Source organism: Plutella xylostella, chromosome 23 (genome assembly GCF_932276165.1).
Source record: "Plutella xylostella chromosome 23, ilPluXylo3.1, whole genome shotgun sequence".
In the NCBI taxonomy this organism is placed as follows: domain Eukaryota; kingdom Metazoa; phylum Arthropoda; class Insecta; order Lepidoptera; family Plutellidae; genus Plutella; species Plutella xylostella.
This window is the reverse complement of record NC_064003.1, coordinates 1,714,319-1,742,239: the sequence shown is the minus strand read 5'-3', so window position 1 is coordinate 1,742,239 and position 27,921 is coordinate 1,714,319. Positions and strand designations below refer to the sequence as shown.

The following is a 27,921-nucleotide window of genomic DNA, read 5'->3' as shown; positions in this document are numbered from 1 at the left end:
TATGTGTACTTTTGTTACGTGTACTACAGTCCCAAAAGATAAACTATTTCTTAAAGATAAAATTACTGAATCTTGTAACTGTAACATAGTGTTAATGAATATGTGGTTAGTCATACACTTAACACACCAATCTTTACCATTTCTTTATAAACTTCAGGGAAAGAGGGCAGTGTTATTTCATTCCATTTTAGAGTAATCACTCTTATAAATCTTAATAAAATACCTAATATTAGCAAAAATCATAGTCAAAAATTATTAACAAAATAAATACCAATTTTATCTCAAACAATACAATTTAAGTAGATCTATTTTAATTAGGTAAAACAATAAATAATTTGACTTATTTTAAACGTATTTATCGCAAAAAAATCTTCAGCATTGAATAAAATATAATGGGTGATTTAAATACCAATAATTATAAAAAGAAAAAAAAACACTACTTATGTACTTTTGCCACTTGTAATTATATAAAATTTGCTCGCAATTTACGACCTAATCCTAAGTTAAATCGAGTAAGAACTTGCGGCAAATACTTGTATTGCTAATAAATAATATATTTGACTATGATTTGTTACATTAACACTAATATACCTACCACAGCCGCAAAGTAGTTGGTACTAAATATAATGATGTAAGGGTGCTTTTGCCAAAAATAATAAAAAATTCACCTGGTATGAACTATGATGTTATTTGCAATTCTGAAAGTACACATTTTAAATGTAGCTATGTAAATAACTTAAAATTCATTGTTGAAAATCCATATCCAAAATTATTGTTACAACATTGATACAATTAATAACTTACTATTCATAAAAAAGTTAGCTAAAGTGTCCAGTAACTTTTTTTATGAATAAGGGACTTTCAGAATCGCTAACATTGATTGATCCACTCGGGTAAATTTAATTAATTCTGATAGTTTATTTATATACTGCATAAGACAAACGTACGTAAACTTAATAAGTAACAAAACTATATATATACATAATATCCAACTACTAAGAACATTTGGAACATTTCTCACCATGTATTTGTAAAGGATGCTACGAACGAATAAGAAAACTTAACATGATTATAATCGTAAGTAAGTACGAGTTTACTATCTTATTTTATACGCATTAAGGCACATTTTAGTACCTACCCTTCGTTCTCAGAGTATTTCTTAGATAAACTGTGATTTACATTGATACATGACAATCATGTTAAAACAAAATTTAAAAAGTGGTTTGTTTTCACTACTTATAGATTACTTTTATTTATCTAAACTATATGAACTTTTTGTCGATTATATTGTTACTATGTATATTCTGGGAACGAAGACTGTAAGTTAATATTATAACATGTCAATAAAAATAATTATATTGTATAAAAACACTCGTCTCTTGCTACGATAAACTAAGTCTAAAGAGTCTTACATTAATGCACCATAATTTATCAAGAAACTAAGGCACAGTAAAATTTTATCATTAATTTTGGCTTCAGATCATGTGATACAATCGCTCGCTTTGACAAAACTGCAATTTCGATACAACTAACCAAGTCTTTGTACTTAAAAACCTAACCTATATTAAATGCAGTTATTGACTTACGAATATTGCACAGGCAACATTGTTTGGCAGTTTTATCAAAGAAACTAAAGGGGTACAAGGAATGTTTCTAATAATTTCATATTCGAGGGCATTTCGAGACGATAAGCTCTGCTAGCCTAGCACAGGGCACAAGTCGTATACGTCAAGACGTGGAAAAAGTTTTTGCCGCGCTATGTGAGTGAGCGCGACCCAAAACTTTTGTCACGTCTTGGCGTGCGCGTCTTGGATCCCGTGCTAGGCCTTCGCTTCATAATATTCCCTAGGGGTGTATAAAAACTAGGACAGACTGAGATTCCTGCGTCACTGAGTCAACCTTCCTTATTTTCTGGCCAGCGCCTCCTAGACCTATTCTGGAGGCTATCCCGAATTGGTTTGTCTTCAATGCATATTGCCGTGTTCACACTTTAGGGGTAGTCTTTGTATTGAGCTTGTTGCGAGTCTTCTCCCAGCGGCTGATGTAGTCGACGGGGTAGTTCATGAGAGCGGAGAACAGGAGGAAGCCGCCCGACACGTAGAAGGAAATGTCGTAGCTGCCAGTCACGTCCATGAGGTAGCCTGGAAAAGAATTTTATGTTAATTTTGAAAACTTTAACGTATCTACAGATGGAAGGTAGGTGAGGTATGTATAAGATAAATATTTTTGAAAATGCGTCAGGGTAAGTGATTCTTAGATGATTAGCTGATAGCTTTCTTTAGATTATTTGATACAGTTGGCATCTTATAGTATGTAACATAATGATATTAACTCTACTGCAGGACATAGGTCTCCTTCCTCCTGTTGACTCGGCTGGAGGTTGCCATAAACTCCACGCTTCGCAGGTGGGTTGGAGTTTAGAGTGTTTAACAGGGTGTCCACTATCTGGAAAGTCAGGGAAGCTCAAGGTGGTCAGGGAAAGTCAGTGAAATTGATGGGCCACCTGGAAAGTCAGGGAAAAAATACTATTCAAGCATATTTTTGTAAAAATATTAGTATTTGATGTTATTATTTTAGACGTGAAATTCATAAAGCATAAAATAAAATCTCGTTTAGTTTTCAAATATTTCTTACTGATCCATACTACTACATACAGTATGTTGATTTAATAAAATATGACTAAGATGCAAAAATATGTGGTAACAATTTTAAAAGATTAGCTACGAGTAGACTCTGTCTCAGTTCGGAGGTTTGAATGGTATAATGATGTCCAATATGTAGTAGGTTGTTGCAAAAGGTGACTCAGCTCGCCATTCTAAACAACGTTTTAAGACTATCGTCGTCTTGCGTCGTGTGGCGCGACCGCATCCCTGCAGAAGTGCTGTCTCGTCGCGGCACCTACTTAGTGTGAAATTTTAATGCAATCGCACAAACAAATAGGTACTTTTTTTTTGTTTTCGGTTTCGATGTCCTAGTGACAGACAAGTAATTAGATTACTAATAACCCTGGTACAAGTTTTATACTAAAAAGAAAAAGTTTGTGTCTGCCTACTTCCTTCCTCACACATTTTCTGAACAAAATCATGGTTTTCGGGAACACATACTTTTAAAACCTACTAGATCAACCATAAAGTGAGCTTCAAACAGTTAAAACTGGTCTTTTATACAATAAAAACCAGTGAATGCGGGCTTTTCCAATTTTGTATGTCTTTTTAAGTATTTATCTAAACCAACTTAATACTACGTACACGTTTATGGCGAAATATTATTTTCTTCACATTTAAGCACATTGTCATCGTACCTGCTTAGGTACTGTCACATAGAACTAATTGGTGTAAACATGAAATTATAATTTTATTGTTTTTAGTATATTTGCAATAATTGACAATCAATTAATGTAAGATGCAAAATGATACCAATAAGTCCTACTAGTGTAAATACGAATCATTCAAGCCTTTAGGCATGAGGTAGTTGTTATACCGTTGATGAGTTTCCATGACTGCTTTCCGTTTCCATCATCAGATCAGCTCCAGGTCATCATCATAATATTTTTTTGAGAAGTAGGTATATTTACGTTCTAATTTTTATTAGAATCGGTTAAAATGAAAATAAAACCCAATTTTTTACTCTTTTTCCTACCCTAAGGTCCCACCCCTGAGTTCATTACATAAATATATATATATATATATATATGTAATGAATGTATATATATTTATGTAATGAACTCAGGGGTGGGACCTTAGGGTAGGAAAAAGAGTAAAAAATTGGGTTTTATTTTCATTTTAACCGATTCTAATAAAATTTAGAACGTAAATATACCTATATATATATATATATATATATATATATATAAATATATATATATTTATATATATATTTATGTAATGAACTCAGGGGTGGGACCTTAGGGTAGGAAAAAGATCTAGAGATATATATATCAAAATCGGTCCCTAAATGGCGGAGTAATCAGTGAACATACATAAAAAATAGTGAACCTCCTCCTTTTTACGAGTTAAAATTTTGTTTAGAATGACCTTTTCTGAATCACGTCCTTTCAGTATAAATATTTTACGCAGTCGATATTTCAATAATTGTCAAAGAAATGAAAGCAAAACTTCAGGCTTTCGTCTTCAAATTACTTAAGTTGGGTTTTTATTTTGCACTCTGGTCAGGGAAATTTTCAGAGTGGACACCCTGGTTTAAACTACGCGGCTATTTAACTGACATGTCATAATTAAGCGCACCTATTACGAGAAAGAATGCGTGTTGCCATTCCTCAAATGCAGGTCATCTAAACAAGCGTTGTCACGATGCCAACTGTTGCTCCTAATCTAAATGAGATGGCGGCGCCAACCAAGATGATGCAATGAAATAACTCGTGGGTTATTTTTGAGTTGTTATGTGTTTGTTTTTACCTGCGACGGGTGCGCCGAGCAATGCCCCCGCGCCTTGGAAGAGGAGGAAGAGGCCGAAGCAGTTGGTGAGCTGCTCCAGACCCAGGTATTCCACCACCAGGATGGATCGTAGGGACGCGAAGCATGCTGGAATTAAAGAGCGAATTAGTTACACTTGATTGATCTTCTAGATTTGGGGACGGATGTCGTTTCTGGATAGCTTTTGGCTAAATTAGGGACTTATTTATTTACCTTTGGATAGTACCTAAAATGGGCTCAAAAGTGGTAATTGGTAAATATGTAAAGAAAAATAAAGGATGAGCTATCCCGTTAGCCAAATTTGGCTAAATCCGGTACTTATACATGTGTGGTACAAAAGCTCATTAAGCCAAATAACATTATAAAGGACAACTCACCGATAGCCAATCCGAACACACAGCAGTACGCGAACTGGAAGACAACATGGAAGCACTTCCCGCTCAGCATCGTGGCTATACCGCCGGCCGTCAGAGCAATGTTGTTCAACCACAGCGGAGATATCTTCGGCACCGACGACACCAGCCCGCACGCGATACGACCCACGATGTTCGCGATACCGATACAAGACACCAGCATCATGCTCGTACCAGTCTCGATGTTGTTCTCTTCAGCTCGCGCTTTGACGTATAGGAACGGAACGAAAAAGCCCAACATCGTAAAGAACCCGCTAAGAGCCAGAATAATGAACGTCGGCGATTTGAACAAGCTAACGTCTAACATGGTTGCCAGCGCTCGCTTCACGGCCTGCGGACACATTCGGCAAGACTTCTCTTCTTCCGTGTCTTCCTGGGTAGGCACGTGGGTCACCATCATGTGGTATCCGAGGGACGTTCGTGACGTGTACTGAGGTAGACGGTTCAAACTGGCTCCGAAGAAGATATCATCTCTGTACAGAGGTCTTGCCACTAAGTCTAAGTGTGACCGACGCGGGCGCGACTCTCGTCTCTGAATGCGAGCAGTTGTTGTCGCACTAATCAAAGGCTCCGTGTTATCAATGCTGTTATTCGAGTCTTCCTGTTCATCTTTCTCCGCTACCGGCACGGTAATGAACGTAGGTTTGGCTAGAGCATTCTTAATCGCATTCGCGTTAGCAGAAGACCGCCGGCTTAGACCGCTGTTGCTGCCTTTGAAGATCTCTGCTGCGGTGGGATATGTAGTGTTGTTAGGGACTCCCATCCAGGTGTGTGGGCTGACGCGGTTGGTGAACCGTTCTGACGGCATGGAGATGCCTGAGTCCAGTTTGCTGTGTAGTTTGAGCATGGAGTTGAGCTTCTCGACGGCCTCCTCGTGCCGCCGCGCCGTGTCCTCTTCTTCCGCCTGGTCCGCGCTCGTCACGCGGGTCGGCTTGATGGGACGGAACATGGAGCCGCAGACTATGCAGAATAGCATGATTCCTGCACAGAAATTGATATGTTTAGGCTAGTATTCATGTTGGGGTACAGAAGGGGCTTATGTACAGGGGTTATGTAAGCCTGATAATAATTATGGTTAACATTCAATGTAAGCCCAAAGAGCAACAGCGAGTTGAGACAGAAAGATTCTCGAAATGGACTGCCACGTTGCCAAGTAGGGTGGAAATATGACGTATTACGCCCTGTCAATGATATGCCTCCGGCGTACTCCAGGCAAGTCTGTTGAGTGCCACTGAACAAACCCTCGTCTATAAGTATAACTGTATTGTTTAACAAGAAGAATTATAACCAGTAGAACAACTTACCAGCATGAGCCAGTATAGTCATCCTCCATCCCAGAGCGTCCACCAGGTACTGGGTGAAGGGCGCGAAGGCGAAGGTGCCTACTCCGGAGCCGCACAGCGCCACGCCGGTCGCTAGAGCGCGCCACCGCTCGAAGTAGAACCCCACGGTCAGCACCGCTGGCATGTAGATCATGCAGAAACCGATGCCTGGGGAGGTAATTGAATTTTAGGGTACTGCTAAACTGGTGTAAGGTAAGGGTGGGCCGAAAGGGGGTGACTCAGGGGCTTATAATAAATAAAAGTTTAATTCGTTTTGGCAAGCGTGGCTCCATCAACCCTGCCGCTTAGTAACGTGCAGACTGTTACAGCTCCTGTAGTATCCTGGAAGTCCTGAAGTTGTGTAAAGTCTAATAGGTATATCAGCTTCGAAAATAATTATGTCCATAGAACCGAGACAGACGAGATCACTTGTGGTGTGGTGCTTGGTTCGCGGTCGTAAATTGGACCTATAGGTATAGTACATATACGGTTGATTTAGAATAATTTCAGGATTTCAGCAAGTATGACTCCAGACTTACCTCCAAGAATGCCGTAGCTGAGGTAGAGGTACTCCACGCTGGTTGCGAAGTAGGAAATGGCGAAAGCCGCGCTGCCGATTATGCTACCGATTATCGTCACCACTCGGAACCCGTATCTGCAAACAAAGGAAGTTTCAATTATTATATTTTCTTTGCAGATCAGATTTTCTCCTTTGATATATTATTTACGATATATTATAGACGACCGAATGGCGTAGTGGTTAGTGACCCTGACTACTGAGCCGATGGTCCCGGGTTCGATTCCCGGCTGGGGCAGATATTTGTTTAATTAAACACAGATATTTGTTCTCGGGTCTTGGATGTGCCCGTAAAATGGCAATAGGCCCGCCCCCTATTACATTGGGACTAACATAACACTCTGGCGAAAAGAGGGTGCAGCAATGCACCTCTGCCTACCCCGCAAGGGAGTACATTAGTACAAGGCGTGAGTGCGTGTTTTTTTTTTTTTTTTTTTTATATATTATTTATTTATTATTTTATTTAATCCTTTATTGCACAAATATAAAAAATAAGTGTACAAAGGGTGAACTTAATGCTACAAGCATTTTCTACCAATCAACCCACAGGAGGTGCAAGAAAATTTTATTATAAGGTGTGCAAAAAGAAAACAACACTATTACTACAAAATTAAAACAAGTCACTTAATAATATATACCTACTAGCAGATGGGTAGCAGTACCTAGTTGGTTTATTTATTACTGCAGAATAGGCATGGATTGAGATTAAAGGACAGTGTGAAAGAAATTGTGCTGAAATCATAATTTTCCACTCACTTGTTCGCTAAAGCTGACACAAAAGGTCCCGCTAGAAGATAGAAGCCGGCTAGCAGAGAATTCACATACGCCACTTCCCCCTGAGTCGCCTGAAACAAACGAAAATAACCTCTATTACTTTGGTACTTAGTGCCATGGCACTATTGATGCATGCATCAACGTGGGACCAAGTATGTGAAGGTACCAAGTCATGTCAGTATCTGTAGGTAGGTAGTAAGTACCTAATTGTAATTACTTATTACTGTCACAAAATCGTTTTCTCGTGAACTAACAAGGTCTTTACAATAGTTCCTTCCTTGTAAAGGTGCCGGATTTACCAATACGCAGTCAAGTGGTCAGAATTCTTATTCGATTGTAGTCATGTTTTTTTTGTCGCATGTGCCACTGGCCTTGTTTTACAACGTTTATTTCAACTAAGTTTTTGGTGCGTATTAATGCTACTGACGTATGTAATAAATTATTATTGTAGGTAGGGTTTTAAACGCAAAATCATCACAAGTGTTTTTTTTTTACGACATACCTAGTTGTTACATGAAGACTTTATAGAAATACAAGTAAATAAATAACTGCCAGAATAGAATTTTGGCTTTAATCAGATACTATAGATAGAACAATATCTAGGACGATATAATAATTGAGCCAGGCCCTTATCCTATTCCGTATTCCACTTATGTATTAGCCGTTCGACCTTTTTCTGCCTGTATTCAGGACACATTCATAGAACAATGCTAACATTGTACACAGGGTACCTACATGCACCTAATATCGACCTAAACAGTGCACCGTGTGTGGTCTTGTCTTGTTATCTTTGAGCTGTAGATTCCTAGGCTAGCTAGATGCAGTCTAGGTGTGGTTTGTTGTCCTAACGGGACCTAATGACCACTGTTGGAATTTGCTCTTCTGCTGTCTAGTTAACGTCTGGTCTGTGTAGTGAACATTAAAACCTACATAGGTACTTACTTACACTGTATTTCATTAATTATTTCGGATCCTTATACGTACAATAAGTATGGATTTTTGTCAATTCCTGAAATACTTAACTAACCATTTATGATAGGTCTTACTTAAATGATTGATAAAAAAATTGGGTTTTGCTTGGTACAATGATTTCTTTGAAAGTAATCTAAATGTAAAAGTATTCAGTGATTCCTGTTGTGTTCAATATTCAATGGTTTTACGGCAAAGTTAATTAATATTTAAATGTAATCGTAACTATTCCTTCGGTAGATTTGTATGCAAAACGCTTGTTATTGTTTCCATCTGCGTCTCATTCGATGGAGAAGATGTAAATAATTAGATATTACATAGCATTAGTTATGTACCTATTAGTTAGCACATTAGGGATAAAGCCCATTGCCTACCTAGTTACCTACTGCGCCATAAACTCTACTTACTTAGTTCAATCGTCTAACTCTTTGTCCTTTTTAAATTTATTTTCAAACTAGCTGTTCCCGCGCGCTTCGCTTCGCCTTAAAAAGTTTTCCTGTGGGAATTCCGGGATAAAAACAGTAGCCTATGTTCTTTCCCGGGGTCTAGACCGTATGCACCTATACCAAATTTCATTCAAATCCGTTCAGTAGTTTTGGCGTGAAAGAGTAACAGACAGACAGACAGTTACTTTCGCATTTATAATATTATAGTTAGGATGACATTACTTATAATTTGATTACGATTTTAAATAACATTTGAATTATTATGCTCGTACTTACATAACTATAACTACCTTACGTTACATTTTCTGGGACGTATCACAAAATTCCGTCTCGACATCCTTGCAAGGGTGGTAAGACCAGAGCAAGGCGAGGGTAATTACAGGAAGTGCGTATAATCGTCACATCTCTGACGTCACGTGTTGTAAGTTTCGTCACGTGTCGGCATTCCTGAGTTCCTGACCCTCAGGTTCAGGTTTGCGATGCAAATGCTGTTTACTATTGCGATTATTGCGAAGCTCGTGAATGTCGAGAGTACCGGCGCGGTGGAGCCATCGTCCATCATTGTTGTTTACGTTTTAAGTTATGTTATGATGACTGCTTAAGACGGCTTACTATTATGTGGGGATTACAGCAAAACAAAAACATAGTTAAGTAGGTAACATAATGCTCTATAAATAGTGCATTTTGTTTGTCTACATTCCTATTTCATTCGCCTTGAAAGTTTTTACAATGGTATTATTTGGTGTTTGAGGCACTGCACTGTTGCTACCTCCAACATTAGTATCTATTAAAATCTGATAACTATATAAATAATAAAACAACAAAACAATAAAATTGGAAAAATATTCATTTATGCAAATCAGATTCAGATATAGATTTCACAATAATTTGCAATCAACAAAGAAGAAAAAACTAGTTTCAGCGATCACAAATTCGACATTTTACTTGCCGACTAACTTAAGGTTATCTCTAAGGCAACGGTAGACCCCAAAATACAATAAAAGTGATCGAAATTGCAAGTTCGTCTCGAGGTCACGAGGAGGCGATGCCCTCTGGCACAGCACAGAGATTTAAAGTGCATAGGAACATGAATTAACATATTAATTATTTACTAAAAATCATAAACCTTTGGCAAGCATACGGATATTTTGTTAAATTTGGCTAGGATCGAGCGACCACATCGTTTTATAATTCTACATCGACTGAAAGGGTGAAACCATTAATTTTGTTATCTATCTGTCGCTGTCTAAATAGTTCAAAATGTATAATGTATGAACTGTACCGAATATCGGTTGTTACTGAAACTTAGAACAATATACATATACCTAACAAATAAAATGTACTATCCCAAAACTGTTTACAGGTTGATATAAATTTACCTTCATTATTTTAATCTCTTGTCTTCTGTATGCAATGCAATGCATGTCATTAGAATATCTCTACTGTAGAGTCCTATTGCTGTGCTTCAAGAGAGATATTACAAGTTGCAATTTCGCTGAACCATTCGATACAAGACTAATGTATGCGGTATTGTACGGGTTCCGAGGATCGATTCTCAAATTAAGAATACATTCGGCATAGTCGTTGCCTGGCGGAAATCTCTACATATCGTTCAATCAAAGATTGACTGCCGTTCTGAGTTGCTTAATAATCCGTTCAGATATTTTTAAAATAACTCTTTTGAGTAGTTCGTTATGGATGTAAGATTAGCAGGACAGTGACTTTGGGAATGCTTTCTGAAAGCTACAAAATATTACAGAAAGTAACATATAAAGTATTTAAAATAAATGTTACTACTCATCAACTCCATAGTGATCAGCTGATGGGTGTGGTGACAAGAATACTTAAACCTACAGTTCTGATTAAGGAAGGAAAATAGTATTTCTTAGTAAGGATAATAATACTCATTGTGGCATTGGCTAAATAGGAGAAATAACGATTCACAACTTAACAACACGCATTATTAAAACTTTTTCGTCAAATCATTGATGTTGTGAGAAACCCGGGATAACGTAACGATAAAGTTACCCATAAGTGGGGTTAGTGGTCATACTGGTCATCAAGTTTTCATGAATCTCTATCTTTACTTTAGTAAATATTATTTAGGTTCCACACTTTTTTGAACGCTGCGTATTGAAAAGTACACCTACTTACGAACACACATAACTAATATTTGTATGGATTTTAAATTTAAATAACGACTTCATTATTTCTATACCTAGACTCCTTAGTTTGAAGAGATTCGTTTCGGAATAGTCAGAATATTATGTACTAGCTGTTCCCGCGAGCTTCGCTTCGCCTTAAAAAGTTTTCCCGTGGGAATTCCGGGATAAAAAGTAGCCTATGTTCTTTCTCAGGTTCTAGACCATATGTGTACCAAATTTCATTCAAATCCGTCCAGTAGTTTCGGCGTGAAAGAGTAACAGACAGACAGACAGACAGACAGACTGACAGACACAGTTACTTTCGCATTTATAATATTAGTTAGGATTTAGTTATATTCAACATTAAATAAAATACTTAACTAAGTACCTTTATAATATGAGACAGATTATTCGTCTTAGCCGCAACATTTAGTTACATTTTATACCAATCACGTAGGTATTTAATTAATGACAAGGAGATTGAATCAAAATATATCTAGTTTATTTTGGTCGTAAAGAGGCGCGGCTTGTGACGCACTGAGCCAGTTTACATGGAAACACTCCTCCAAACTTGCCGAGATAAATGTCAATAGATTGCTCACCATCCCAACACTAAAATGTAATGTTTATGGCAACAGCTTAATAATATTATATGTGTTTTTCTTTATTTTGCACCTACTACATAATATCGATACCAACCTACAAAATGCAGAGATAAAGTAAGGTCAATTATTTTATAAGGAAAACTATTATCATGCTGAATCATTAATAACAGATCTCATCTTCTGTTACATAAGGCTGTGATTTATTTATCTATTTTTTTTCACTACAATAAGCAAATTCAGTTTGTAATCGTTTAAGAAGAGATAATGATTGAACAAAACTGGTTACGATCAGAAATCTACGTCTTACTTTAAACTAAACCGTGTGTTATCAATAGGACGGTGGCAAAATGTCAATCACGTTCGTGGGATCATGTTAAGATTGACCCGAAACTAATAAAGATTTCGTTTAGGAATATAAGGATGAATTACACTAACTACAATAAGAAACAGCACATTTTTTTGTTTGTTTGCTTGTTTTGAAAATAAGTTTCGAATAAAGTTCCCACTTGCCCGATGTCGGGCCTGGTTTTTCTCGGACTACCATTTTATAATAATTGTGTAAAGCGGTGTTCGACAAGTGTGAACGAGGGGTAAGATTCACGTAAGATTACTGACATTGTGAATTATATGTTATCAGTTGATACGTTGCTCGGCGATGCTCATACACCAATATCCTTGCAAATAATAGAATACTCACATTAAACTCCTTCTGTATGGCCGGCAGCAGCAGCCCTCCCGTCATGATGATGCCGTCGACCAGCACGTTGCACATGAAGGAGGCCGCCACCACCACCCAGCCCCACCCGCCGTCCGGGGGCACCACCTGCGGAGACCATAGAGTAGAGTGGAGGGAAGTATGGAATCTTAGAATAATAACAGCATCGCTTCGGTATTTTTTCATGGCATAAAGGAAAATCGAACAGGAAGGAGACGAGGTAGAAAAGGAAGGAATCTGGACTGAAGCGACGGAATTGCACGTAATGCAGAATTCACCATAGGTACTGCATAAAAATAATTTTTGTTGCAATGTGGCTCTACTTAATACGAGTAATTTTTTCACGGAAGGGTCTATATATTAGGTCTTAAGTTCTCATTTTGAGTGAATGTTTTTTATAATGTTCTAATGAGAAATAAAGTATTTTAAACCTTAAATATAAGTACTCTATCTAAATGAACTTATGATCAAAGCTACAATATTGCATAGATGTAGCAAATATTGCAAGAAATTGTACAATTTCTTTACATCAATTTTATTCCGTATGGTAACTAACTAGGTACCTTACACCTTGTCATGGCTGCATGACGAAGTACAAAATTATTCAGATTACATTTTTGGTCTACGATCGAATATTTCATCCTGCCTTTCATTGTCAATTACCCAATTTGGGAAGCTTTTTGTTTTGCGAATGTCCATTGTAATTTTACGACAGTAGGTACCTACCTACTTAGGTATTATGCAAGCGTAGAATCTTTTGTCTATATTTCACCTAACTCGTTCCCGTTGAGACAAAAGATACCATTATGCTAACAATTTTACGGGTGACAGCTACTTACGTAATGTTTTATTAATGAAATGTAAATTTATCCGATATTCGACTTCAGTCATAATGAAGAGGAACCTACTCGATTCGGTACAACATTTTTCTTCAACCCTTTTATGTTCACTAGATACACTTTAAAATCAATTCGGTCATGACTATCACTATTACACAATGCAAACGCACGTCTGATAATATGTGCCCTAATATTGACCGTCCCTAATAGTTTTCGTAGAACATTCTCCAAACCTTGTCTATTCGACTCGCGACCTCCATGTGTCTCTACACAATTAACTGATTACTTTCTTAGAATCTCCACTATGCCCTTAGATACAGTATGACCTACAATCGGTGATCAATGAAATACATTGTTATATCATAAGCTGGTTATACTTTTTTATTGGATTACATTTGGTGCAAAAATTTAAGCAAATCGACTTCAGAAAGTATGAGATATTTTTGAAGCTGCTATAGGTTTATCAGCATCCTATGACGACCATCATCAGGACATAAGTGCCTAGAAACATGACGGTGGTGACCACAGCATCAGCAATCACATTGGCGACCGCCATTAACACCTTCCCTCTCTTACTCCAAAGCTTCTTCACAGCCATCCTTCACAGTAGGAAGACAATGCAGGCGGCAATTTCTACAAATGCGATAAATATAGAGCTGAGAACGCAGGATTTTACGAAGCGTCTGGTCAAGTTGCGTATGGCTTCACGTCTTCTGAACAGTTCTTCGGACATGTTTAGTTGACGTCACTCCAAGTAATAGAGGGTTGGGTCTTCATGGAGTAAGCAGCGTCGTCACACATGCAGCCACATTCGCAGAGCATTGATTCGGAGCCGGCAGAGACTGCCTTCACATGAATCTGTTCGGTCTGGGCTCCAGCGCCATTTTTTCGTCTCCAGTCGCGGAGGCCCAACTTGTCGAGGAGGCCCGATTTGTCGAGGAAGCCCGATTTGTCGAGGAGGCTCGAGTTTTTGTCGAGGAGACCGAAGTTGTTATTGAGAACGACGGCGGTGTGCACGGCTACAACGGTCACTATTGCTACGTCAACAAAGAGTTGCAACATAGCAAAGTCTCCCCGGTAAATTAGGAGACATTGTTGAGATTTACAGTTTTGGATTAAACATTTTGTTGGATTTTCGTCCGATCGATAATTATTTATTTTCGTGGTGATTGCGATGACATGGATCAAAGTCAGGGACAATTTATTTTTTCTCTATGGTCAGGGACAGTTGTCAAAAAATATGTTTTATGTCTGATGACATTATTATTCTGAGCTATGCCCTGTGGATCAAGATTGTTTTCTTAATGAAACTTTTTGTGTCACCAATTTGTAAAACTACCCTCATTATTCCTTGATAACTTCTAATGCTGATTCGACCGGATAATAGCAACGTGATGTGATGTGACCTGTGTCAGTGATCTATTCAAAATTCAAACAAAGCTGTGTGATATTGTAACTTCCGACCAGTGCAGCCGATATTTTGTATGGCACTCCCTCAAGACAGCTGATCCGTAATGCTTGGACGGTCGAGAACAGAGTGTTGTGGTGTTCTTTAAAAATACATTATATCTATGCCGCTGATGAATCATTATGAGAAGGTAAACCTAGTGTACCTACTCTTTTGGAACGAGGATCGAGGCCATGGATAGGGATAGGTGTAAGACATAGGGTGAGACCTTTGCCCAGCAGTGGGACACAATACAATCATTAAATAAACTATTTGGAAATATAGTTTTAGCAGAAAAGTGCAACGCCGCCGACCAAACACATAATAAAATTATTATTCTATTTTTTACTGACCAGGGCTGCCTCTGGCTCGGACTCATCAGGGGTGCTCCTCCCGAGCCCGCTCTCGTCAGACGAGGGGGTCTCCAGCGGACGCTCGTCAGTCGCCACCGCCATCGCGTTCACCTGCAAGTGAAGGAGATTGTGAGAAGATTGGAGGTGTTGTGGAGGAAGAGGAGATTGGGGCTTCTGCCGTTGTGCCGTATAGTGGTAAGTTAGTTTTTTTTTACTATGGGCAAAATGATAGATTTCACAGTTATTACCATTTAGAGTAAGTACTTATACCTAAGTAGATGATTTTGATTTTGTGTGTGAAGCATTCATTATAAATGCTCATCTTTCTCGAAACATTGTTATTTTGAGTCGTAGGTTTTTAAATAATTTCAGTCAAATTAATGTAGGATATATACCTACTTAGTACCTACCTAGACTTAAATAAACAAGTATTTACATGAGTGCCACTGGGAATAATTGAGATCATGAATATGATACAGCTTAAACCTGACTCCTTGTTTTTAACTTATTTTTATTTCGCATACCGTTGTGTCATGATATGCCACGTGCGTATCACATTTGGATAGTAATGTGTTTTAATGTATGACTCACCATAACATAATCATCACGATAAAGATTCGCTAATTAATATTTTAATTAATTCCGAAGTGATATAAGTTAGTTACCTATGCTGTAATGCAGTCGTATTTAGCATCTGTTTTAATATGTATTGATCGTAAAATATAGTGTCTGTAGAACTGGTAGGAAATATCATTTTCAATGTCAGGGTTTTATAGCAGTACGCAGGTAATACATCGTAGGAGTTTAAAATGCGATCATCCAATCATTAAACGTAGATTAATAAACGATGATCTTTGAACATCATTTAATTTGTCAAATTTACCTACCTATCGAAGAAACGTGATTATCCATCTTAAACTATAATGGAAAAAACCTAAGCTAGTGCAAGACGATTAGTTTGATAAAGAAAATGTTCTCTAGTTAATAAATACAGTTATTGAGTATTATGTATTCGGATCGGTGACCGTTTCACCTCCAAGCGGCAATGTGCTGATAACACCGTGATAGTGGGACGCTTTGTAAATATCCACACTTTTTATTTTTATAGCATTATTTTTCTAGATGCTTCTCCCAAGATCTGGAAAGCTGCCAGTGAGAAAATTGCTAATTTGTTAATTATTTTTCTAGTGACTACTGAATTTTACACACGTTTGATCGTAAACAGTGTAGAATTAAGAAACAAATCCTATAGACAAAATAAAAAAAACTACCTACATAAAAATATATATAAATATATAAAACAATAGAGAGCTACTGATACTAATTCAAAAGGCACGGTATAACTGTATTTATTAACTAGAGAACATTTTCTTTATCAAACTAATCGCCATACATAATACATAATACTCAATAATAGCCATGAAACTAGGTGTTGTGGGTGCGACTCTGAACCACCTCCCGAGTCCCGACGTGTAATTAAAAAAAAGGTAGTCAAAGTTTAGTCAAATAACGTGAATGAATTACATACAATGTATTATTAAATTTATACAACAGAGAAGCAGCTATGATTTCAAAAGGTTCATTAATTGTACAAATAATACGACAGATCCATATTCAATTTATGTCTCCACATGGACATAGTTAAGTAAAAGTGTAGTCGGTATTCGGCCGGCCGATGTCTTCAATGATAAAATTAACCTTAGCAGTTGCGTGGGGTAGTGACGTGATTACCGCGAAAATAAGTCATGTGGGGTGAAGATAACGCTTGTTATTGTTTAATATATGATAATATATATACTCACAGTATGATAGGGTATAATGGCGGGGGACCCTTGACTCTGGCGCTATATCTTATTGAGAAAGGGTACCTATGTTTGTAAATAGGTTGAATATTGTATAAATAGGTGGTTATTTGTTAGATCTCATACTTGACCCCAAAGAGCTATTTTAGTCTTTATAGGATTAGAACTGATTTATTCCATTTGATATTTTCTCTATTTTATTAGTAATCGTAATTCACTTCTTGGTTCCTAGATAACTATAATTACTTACATTATATCTAGTTCCTGGACATAATAATATAAAACAATAATAATAATATATAAATATTGCAATTTACAATGTAGGTAACAAAAAATATAATAAGTATATCAAGTATAATTTTATATGGCCTGTGTTATCTTTAACACATTATTACAATGTGCCTACATAGTTTGTTGAACCACATCTGTTGGTGGTTGATTCCCGACAAATATAGGTACTTACGACTTATAATTTTTATGTTGTTATAAAAAAATAAATCATATGCATTGAAAGTGGGGTTACCTTACAAATACTTAATGTTAATTTCTACAATAATTTGATTGTTTAACTACTACCTCATGAAATTATACAAAGTTTTTTTTTCTGGAGTAAGTAATAAATAAATAAATTAATAAAAAACAAATAACTAATAATAAATAACAATTTACAACTTAAAACTATTATTTATTTAGGCCGACGTAAAGCCACTTGACGCCACTTAATAATATATTTGATAAAAAAACATGTACTTGCTTGTACGTTTTAAAATTAAAACTAGGTATTAAGATTACTTACTAACTGTAATATAGCTCCCTACACCAATCAAAATTATAATCGCTAATTGTTGAAAAGTCACGGGAAGTGTTCAAAAGAAATCTCTGTGACTCTGTTCTCATTTCTCTGGCTATAAGTTTAAATTAAATGCACATTACGCTTTGAATTTCGACGGATTAATGTGTACGCACTTCCGTTATTGTCCTAACAAGTCTTGTGTGAATGGTGCTACAGAAAAGTGAAATTGCATCGAGTGCAGTGAAATTAAGTAAAGATTTTCTTATCTTCAGTAATAAAATGCCCTTGTCCTTGATACATTGTCGGTTAGTAGGTACCTAAAAAGTCTACTCAATTAAAGGAAATTCTACTATTATATATTTAGATGCGAATGAATCGTAACAAAAAAATTGGACCTCTCTCACTTTCTTGAAGGGAAACGTACTTGACATAAGTAATTTTAAATAATAACTACCTAATGGCTTGTATCAAAGTGGCCAGCCGATTGACTACCTGTATAAATTCTTTGCAACCTACAATGCAAAACAGACTGATAAGTTTCTACGAATCTTCTCCCCTAAAAGATAGTATAAAAATATGTTTTACATAATATTGATTAAATAATATTGCGCAATATCTCGAATGAATGCGGAATAGCTAAATTTACTGAACTATATTCGTATAAACATTAGCTTTATTATACTTACTTAATATTTATAATACAGGTGTATGTTAATTTTCAAGTTCTATGTCATTCCTCGCAAGAGAATCCGGTTCTACAGGGATCGTACGATACGATATCTGATATAACACCTTGTTTTATTTAACTATTTGTAATTTCTAGATTAAGAAATTTCTAGACAACATATGACCATATCCCTTATATACCATTACCTATAGTTGTATCACTATAACTAAGACGTTACGAATTATATTTAAATGAAAATAAGTAGGATCGGTTCACTCCTTCACAAATCCTTCAACTAACCCTTTCACCCAATAAGGTACTATATTACTTACAGATATCAAACATTTTCGATATAAAGCGTGGCAATACCTACTGTATCTCTCTTTTATTCTTTGTTCTCTATTTATCTTCGTCCTATATCAAGCCAACAAGCTTGCAAGCCCTGCAACATACATGTATGAAGTACTCCAATGGAGTCCTTCTGAAACTAGTGCAAGGCAGGTTTCAGCTTCGATGCTTTCAGTTGTGTCAGCAATTTGTCGGTACGTCTAGTATGGTTTGATAGCTTGTCGAAAACTATAAAAGTTTCAGTTTTCTCGCACACAAAGTGGCGCCTCTAGCGGAAACTATCATGAAACTTTTGATAGGTAATGTATGCAGGTGACAGAAGAAAACCAAACCTTTTTCGTTTACGTAAATTGCGAAACCCGTAGGTACTAGAGGCCCGGAAGACCACGTATCGCATCGCATGTGTTATTATTAAGCTCTATTATCCCGGATATTTAAGTTTAACTCGTGTTGGTTGATTTCAGGATTTTGCAGTATAACCTACTTAGGTATACCACGAATACCACGATTATTTCAACTAGGTATATATTTTTTCTATTTATGACGTATCCCATGCATCTTATTTCTTTAAGTTGGTATGATGCATATTTTGCAATCGAATACCTTACCTACCTCTAGGTCTTCTAGGTACACACTGTAAAAATTTGGTACATAACGTACTGACCACGATCATCCATCTCATAAAAACATAACATTATCCCAACTAACCAAACCTAAATTACCTACAACTCAGTTTTACGCAAACCTATGTATACCTATTCCAAGATAATATTCTATACCTAGGAACTTCATTTATTAAATGTGTGGCATTAATACGATTTTCTCTGTTATTTTCTTGCGGCTATAAACTGTGGAATGCGGTTGCCGCAACTTTCCATCACACTCATATTTTCCTCTCGACGTCGAACTATATATAAGGTCTGAGATGCGATACAAAGTTCATCTAATTGTAATATGTAGGTACCTATGCGTTTATTGTATATTAATTTTTACCTTTAGATCCCGTTTAAAAGCATACAAAATCAAAGATAAATTATAGATACTTACTGTTACTAAGATATTTTACGTAAGGTAGCAGAATTACCTATTTCATGAAACAATGGTCTATCAATTTCAAAAAAATAAATTCTTAAAAGTACAATACTTATATCGACAAAGGTTCATTACTTAGTGAAAATAAAAACCCACGAATACATTCGGCGTTATTTTATGAGTCAAATTAACATCAAGTTGCGGCTTCATTTACATTTCATTAAAAACAAAAAAGTGTCGCCCCGTCCTAACATGTGGTTGGTAAATTTCCACTGCAGAAGACCAAGGGACTATTCGAGACACATAAATGGTTATGAAGCGAGACTGAACCGTCACATTTAAGTGCATCGATATAGGATAGGAACGCCCCTTAAAATGCATCTCGCAATTTAATAATTTACTTACAATTTCGCTCGAGTTTGGCGGCGCTTTTAAAGGAATCCCGTGCGAATTCCGGGATAAACAGTAGGCTATGGCAATCAGTGATAATGTTAGCTTTATAATGGTGCAATTTTTTGAAATGGGTGCAATACGTTATCCTTATAATTTTATTAATTAGTCTGGATCTCTTGTTGTAGGTACCTAACCTACTGCCTATTTACTTTAGTGTCTGCAGTAGGCCAAAGTAGGTATGTGGGTTTAATATACAGGGGGAAAATTTATAAATGACCAATCCGAGTGTAATGAATGAAGCTGACCATTAAGTGTTGTTAGTAGTAGTTAAGATTTTTTTTAAACGGCACGGCAGTTTATAATTAAGGTGTGACATCATGGGTGTTCATTTTAAAACGGTAAAATAATTATTATTGTTTATACATCTAGAATAAGAACACACCCTATTGCTTGTCGTCATAAATTGTGTACAATATTTGTACAGATGGTAAAAATGTTATGAAGTCTTCGTTTCTCAGTTCATTATGTTAACCCTACATGAAAATTATGTATCAATATCTTTAAGCACTTAGTTATTTTCGGTTTCACTTATTTGTGAATTAGAAACATGTCTTTCGTCACGTACACCAATCAATGGGGAACTATTTTCCCATACGCATAAAAGGGGACAACTATAAAAAAACCTATGGCGCCATTAAAAAAACCGTCCATTCATAAATAAAGCAAGCCTATGGAAAAAAATACAAATATTTCATCCCATTCTGACAATTCCGGGAAGGATTCAAATGTTAACCCATAGTTAGTTGACTTTGCTTTAACCGAAACATAAAAAAAAACCTCTTTGTACTTCGGCGCAATGTTTGTGGCTCTATATTTATTGCATCGACATTCACAAAGCTCTCATATCCTATCTCTACGACACGATACTTAATGATAAGTATAATATATATAATTGTATATTGCCATATATTGAATAGTCGGTATGTAGGTGGGTATAGGTTGTATGATTATGATTTTTTTAACGTTGTTACGGAAAAACATTTTGAGAAATCCTACAGTATCTCTAGCATCCATTTCTAATAAGGCTCACAATTCCTCTAATTGCCACTTGGGATTACAATCTAGAGTTTCAGCATGATTATTATGACAATATATTGCATTTATAGAGCTTTCAATTACAAGCCATACTTATTGTCGTGGATAGGTCGGTAAGGTAATAGTTTACTATCCCCATATTCATATACATACTTATTTGATTATTTTTTGTTTTATGAATCATGTTTCCGTATAAGTCCTTATCGTTTCAGTCTATATCTATCAGTTACAAAAATACTCGGTGCACCGGTGAGGAGTCCGTTTTATCATTTATATTTATATCGCAATCGGAACTAATCGGAAGCAAACGTTTATCATTATTTATTTATTTAACTCTTTATTGTACAAATTGATATTTGATATTTAAATAAAAGTACAAAGGGTGGACTTAATGCTAAAAGCATTTTCTGCCATTATCAGTCTTTCACAAAAAGTATGCCCGCTTAAAAACTGTGATTTACTTTTGCTTAGGTAGGTATTGGGTAAATATAGGCTGTGATAAATCTTTATTTGAACCAAACCAATTAGAATAAAATAATGTTAACTTCTGTTATTCTCTCTATCTGTGTGTTAAGCCCTTGTTTTTAGCAATCTTGTTAGGAAACTTATTTATTTATGATTCATAAATCACTGACTTTGTTCATATCTATGTATGTTACCTGTGCAATCAGCCTGTATTTATAAATTACCTAAGTATGTTGTAATTGTAAGATTTAAGGGATCAACTTATCAATTTAGGACATTTCTTATCTCACTGGCTCATTTTTGTGACTTATGTATGTTTCTGATTTAATGTTCACAAATGAAATTTAATTAAATGCACTTATTGGTAGAATACTCAAAATAAGTAATATATAATGTGTATAGCATTTAAAACTCAATGATGCTTCTAATTATCGTATGCCTACAATAATTCCCTTTTTTCCATTGATAAGTAGTTGTGTAAATTATAGGAAAATTATATTAATTTAACATTGTAATTATAATATTGGTTTTGTTACAAACACTGTGACACGAGTATTTCATAATATATAATTATTTGTGTTTAAAATATCTTCAATACTACTTTGATAAACTTTATAGAGACATATCACTGAAAGGTCGCACGCCATATCAAAGCACCGGTCTCGGCACTCTATAAACGAGTTTAATTTTTATAAAACTAGTTCTTAGGTCGTAAACAAAATATACAGAACATGTCTACCGAAGTTTTTTTTAGATTTTTACCAAATTTCATAATATTTATTCGTGTTGGTTGTCGCAAATGGGTACTTATTGAGAATGTCACAACTTGTTATTCTAAACATTATTTTATAATTTGACATAATGGGACATTGGACTTACTCTAAAGCTTACGAAAAACTTAGATTCAGAGCTGCTTCCCCTAAATTACGACTCTAGGTACGGTGGCCTGCGCCTAAAAGTATACAGGCGGAGTTTTTAAAATAGCGATCTCAAGCTCACATGCTGCTCAAGCACATCCACATAAACGCCACTAATACACACATCACACATAACACGTCCCCGGATTTATAACAGATGTAGCTGGTCCCTTCATCATCAGGGATCGCTATTTTAAAAACTCCGCCTGTATACTTTTAGGCGCAGGCCACCGTACCTACCTCGTTTTTTTCAAAATAATCCTTCAGATACAGACGACGTTTACGTTCTTTCATTGATTTCCATCTGTATAATGTCTTAACTATCTAAATCTCGAACCCTTTAACACGTAATAAAACCCAGCTTTAACTTAAATTTATAAAAGCTAAAAAACAGACTTCTTTTGTTAAATTTACGAATGATATTGGAGAAGATAATTAGAACGATCAGAGTAACTAACACATATACACATAACAGTATAATACTTATGCAGGTTTTTTCTAGAACTTTGAAAAATCTTGAACGAAGCGTACAGTGAACGAACCCATTAGATGTTTGGACAAGCTCGGTTAAGCTATTTGCTTCGCGAACTCACACCACGTGTCGCTTGAAATAGGACTTACAATTTATAATGCGTGTGCCCTGTCTAGTGAGCTAGATGCTAGTTTACGTCTCCAAAGTACCTGATCAATGGTATTAAATTAAAGGTAAAGGATATAAACTACCTCAGTCTGGTTTTAGAGCCCAACATTTGTTCCAATATTCTTTTAGAGATTTTTGGTTTGTGAGTTTCAGTACTTACTAACTGAATTTCAGTTACCATTCATGGTTTCAAGATGGCTAAATCTTTGTGGATAGAATAGGAAACAAAAGTTTAAATGAAGTATTCAGTCAACATTATAATGAAATATTATTTATATTAGTAAGTGCTGAATGTTATCGTATGATTTAGGTAGGTACCCGTGTTTGTATTGTGGTACGAATGGCTTATCTTCTTATTCGAAATACATGCATAAAATATTTGAACTACATAAATTTACATGTTGACCCCTTTTGTCGAAAATACCTGCTTAACAAATGTAAATTTCAGCACATTCATTCTTTAACTGAAAGTGTAGGAAGTGAGCCACCGTATCCTCAGAACAATACATAATTCTACAGAAGCCTCTCTAGTTCCCGCCATCTCTGACATGTTGCAGAAATTTGAACAGCATTGTCTCAACTTTTACTGCTCTCATTAGGCGGTAACATGAGAATGCAGACGAAAATACAGTTGCTGTGTCTGTGAACCAAAAATAGGTCCGAGATCTTGACTAGACGCACCGTCATATCACAGCAGTGCATTCGTTTTTTGTGAATAGTCGTAGAACGTAGAACTCACCCTGAAAGTCCGGTATCAATGAAGCGTTGCGCCGGAGTCTGTTTCCTGAACAGACCTTGACAAATTCAAATTTTGACAGCCGGCGCCGGCTCCAGTTCCAGCGTTCCAAATTCAAAAACACTCGCGCTTTTTGACACGTCAAGACTTGGGCTCGAACGTCCGACAGCCTTTTCACTGAGCACTATTTAGTAAATAAATGTTTTAGTAGTATCGTGTTGTTTGTTGTGAGTAGGACGCGCGGTCGGGCCGCCGGTTGCGAGTGGACTGATCGCCGCCGGCACTGACGCCATGTTAAAGGCTCGTCGCTACGGTTTGATAAAAAAATAATATATTGTTGTTATTCGGTCGGTGTTTTGTGCGATTATTGCCCGCGCGGGCCCCCGGCGCCTCCGCCCGGAAAGCCCAAAGACGAGCTTTAGCAACTAGGAAATTCGCGTGATTTGATTTTCACACATAGCTTACACATACATAGGCATATACAGAATGCTGGCTGAGTTTAGCCGGTTAACTTAATTTGAACTAAGCTTTAACCGTGGGCAATAACGTAAATGCAGAGGTTATTATCAACAACTCTGGTCTGCTCTACATTATACTGTCGTTTCGAAGAATTTATTCAATTTAGTGTCGTTTTGTATTGTTATTACTAAACAGTAACATTTTGAAAGATAAATGGGCTACTAGAGCAAAAAACCTTTGTAAGTTTCAAGAGTTTCAGCGTTCAACTTGATAATTTATATACGAAAGTATAATTTCATTTTTGGTTTAGTGACCAAATTTTGTGTAAGTACGTATGGTATTCTATGAGTTTGTTATATTAATAAATGACCTTCAAATAGTAGTAGGTATCTATACATATAGCTAGCTGTCGACGGTTAACTCAACATGATGTTTGAAAACTCATGAAATTAACATAACTTAACTACGTATCTATCCATCAGTCAACCAAATTATACTTGCAATTAACCTAATGTGAAAACTAAACATAAGTACTTATACTAGTTAATACTCGAGACAAGTAGCTAAGTATACTGTTTACATCATTGTTGGTGGACATTTATTGGTGTTGAACGTAAACTTAGTAAATATCAGCTTTACAAAAATAGCGCTTAGTTGTTAGTAGTTAGCGGTACTGTTGATTTAATCGTAGATTAATTAGGTAAGTAGCTAAAATAATTTTTGAAATTGTGATGTGACATTAGGCTTTACACTAAGATAAAGGTATAATAGGTACTTGTGAAACCATTCAGTAATTGTTTGATAGTTACGCACGGAGAGGATTAAAGAATTAATCCCGTATCTTAAAACTGGATTAAAATGTCTCAAATGACCTAGGTAGGTACATGTACCTACCTACTATATTAAATTTAACAGGATTAGATATTCTATAAAACGGCCGGTCAGAATGTTCGCAGCGCATTTAGGGGTAAATGAATATTTATTTTACGATACCACTGTTATCTTAAGTAAAATATCTAGTAAACGATAAAATAAATGTATACATTAACTGTAATATGAAGCACCCTTGGTTAAAGTTCCAAGGACGAACCGATCATTATCATCACTGACAGGAAGTGGCTGACAAATACTTGTAATCATGAGCACTTGTTTAGATAAAACAACTGCAAATTGTTACTTTTGAACCTTGGCGAAAACTAATTCTGATTTGAACAACGGGTGTTTAATATTTACAGTCTTAAAATCGCATAAAGCGCCATTCAAACTCGACGCAAGTTTCTCGCCTCTTTATAAGTTGGTTATAAATACGAATATACCTTATTCACATTGCTTGCCAAATGTGATTTATTTCCTCATACGGTTTAAATTTCCGGAAGGGCATTTTTCGTCAATACTGTCCAAAGCATAACATATCTATCTACTATTTTTTCCTTATGAACGAAAAATGACGAACAACGAATTAATGTACCTACTCACCACATTTATATACCCTGTCTACACATATACAGAATTTTCAGTTTAAAGTGCACATCCTAAAGATGAAAATGAAAAAATGAAAAAATCTTTATTAAAATTTATTATAGTATATATATATTTTATTTAGATGGTGATACAACTCGTCATTCATTTTTTCTACAGATGTACACCTTATATTACTTACTACAGGCGCGAGAAATAGAGGTTAAATTCAGTTCACCTAAGTAATAGTGGCATCGTTGTGGATGATACCAGTATAAACTGGATTCCACTGGATGTCTTCACTGTCAGACACCTGTCAGCTGGTTATGAATTAACTCTACTACCTCCATTCATGCAGAAGCAGTTGTATCCATTCTACATTTTGTGCACTTGCCGATACAAGTTTTTACACATGTGAAAAAATGCTTTCCGTTTCTAGTGAGAGAGTGTTTCAAAGTTTATTAGGTGAGCGACTTTTCAATTTCAATGCTTAACTTAATTTAAATTAACATTTGAAAGCATGTTGTCTGGTTTTTGATAGTTCTATTTCATAAATAGGTTTTAATCTGTTTGATAAAGTAGGATTGTTTTCACTTCCAGCGTATGATAAATTTATTAATTATAGTATATTACCAACTATACGTTCAACTAAAACTGTTTAAAGGATAGTTGATACAGTATAGTACCTATATGCATTATGTTGTACTTGAAACTTATGACAATATCGAAATTAAAATTAAAATTGTTATGTGATTTTAATGTATTTTTCGTATAAAAGAACCTACAATAAAAGTGCGCGCGTTGATGTCTTTTACAGGTAAGACGTGACTTTGAAAATATATAGACAGTATTAACATTAACTATGTGGTTTATGAGGATTTAAGTAGGTATGTAAAAATTTATTTATTAAGTTTGATTGCTTACAAATTGTCTATTAAATTGAAGGCTACACATTCACTAACAGCCAACACAATTCCAGGTTAGGTATCAAACTTTGTGTTTTTGTAATGTTTCATTTCCGACGGTTATTTATTGAGGGAAATTGTTTAGTTTGACTATATAATGTATCATGTATATTTTTTTTCTATATCATAGCACTTATGTACAGAAAAAAACGCCAAATACTTATAATTGCTTTCCTGTTCAATTCTTTGAATTTTCTTTATTTTCCTTGGTTAGGATTTGCTATAATGAAGTTGGTTTGCGGAAATTCCTTTTTTTTTGTAAAGGATACACACAATGTATAAAACATTAACAGCATATTGATTTAAGTCATAGATTAACAAGCCTTAGATTAACAATATATGTATAGGTTAATGTTTGTATTTAAATATCTTTGGAAAAGATACTGAACTAATAATATTACGTTGTAATAAGTTAATAATACTCCAAAAAATCATCAGCCGTGAATCTTTACATACGTTAACAACACATGTATTGCATGTGCCTAACCTATGTACATAGGTATCTACTTATGTAAAGCAGAGTTCACGTTGAGAGTATCACGCATCACGGGTGTGACACCTGCCGTTGCCAACGCTACAGCTGACATTAGGCGGCGATGCAACTATGCACTTTGTTGCCAACTGTACTTACAATAGTGTCTTAAAGGTGGGTGCTGACCGTACGGACTGAATGTAACATTCCCAATGAACATGTTTCCCCGTAACACTACGTACTGACTGCACGAATGCTCGCTGGGTAGCATGTTACATTACACCTCGTAACGTTGGTCAGTAGTTCCGTACCCACCTTTAGGTACCTTTTCGAAATTCACTGAAAAGGGGTGATACTTTAGTACTTTACCAATGGCCGTCCCGACGTACGGTTGCCTAATTTACCTATCCAATTGAAAAAGATTTGAGTCATTGATAATAATTTCTGTAAAAATACAAACACATCGTTGACCTCCGTCTATCAGACCATAAAAGCAATTAATAAAATTTCCAATAAATATCATTTTCAGGGTGACAAGGTCAGATGATTCGTGTCTTTATCTTTATACCTATTGTGAAGTCGGCAGGCACATTCAGCCATTTTATAGAGGTATCTTGAGATTTTGTGTTGTACCTAGAACCT

At 35.9% G+C, this 27,921-nt stretch overlaps 1 protein-coding gene across 1 annotated transcript; it reads right to left on the bottom strand.

Annotated features, from left to right (window-relative positions):
- Positions 1 to 1,919: 1,919 nt before the first annotated feature.
- LOC105398214 (monocarboxylate transporter 10) lies at positions 1,920 to 24,217 on the bottom strand. The gene is made up of 9 exons (XM_048629365.1): positions 23,929 to 24,217; positions 15,038 to 15,148; positions 12,381 to 12,506; positions 7,502 to 7,590; positions 6,708 to 6,823; positions 6,151 to 6,336; positions 4,811 to 5,827; positions 4,416 to 4,541; positions 1,920 to 2,141 (listed from the first exon to the last, which is right to left on the bottom strand). Exons 2-9 carry the CDS (start codon positions 15,137 to 15,139, stop codon positions 1,984 to 1,986), a joined length of 1,920 nt encoding a protein of 639 aa, XP_048485322.1. The 5' UTR covers positions 15,140 to 15,148; positions 23,929 to 24,217; the 3' UTR covers positions 1,920 to 1,983.
- Positions 24,218 to 27,921: the final 3,704 nt, after the last annotated feature.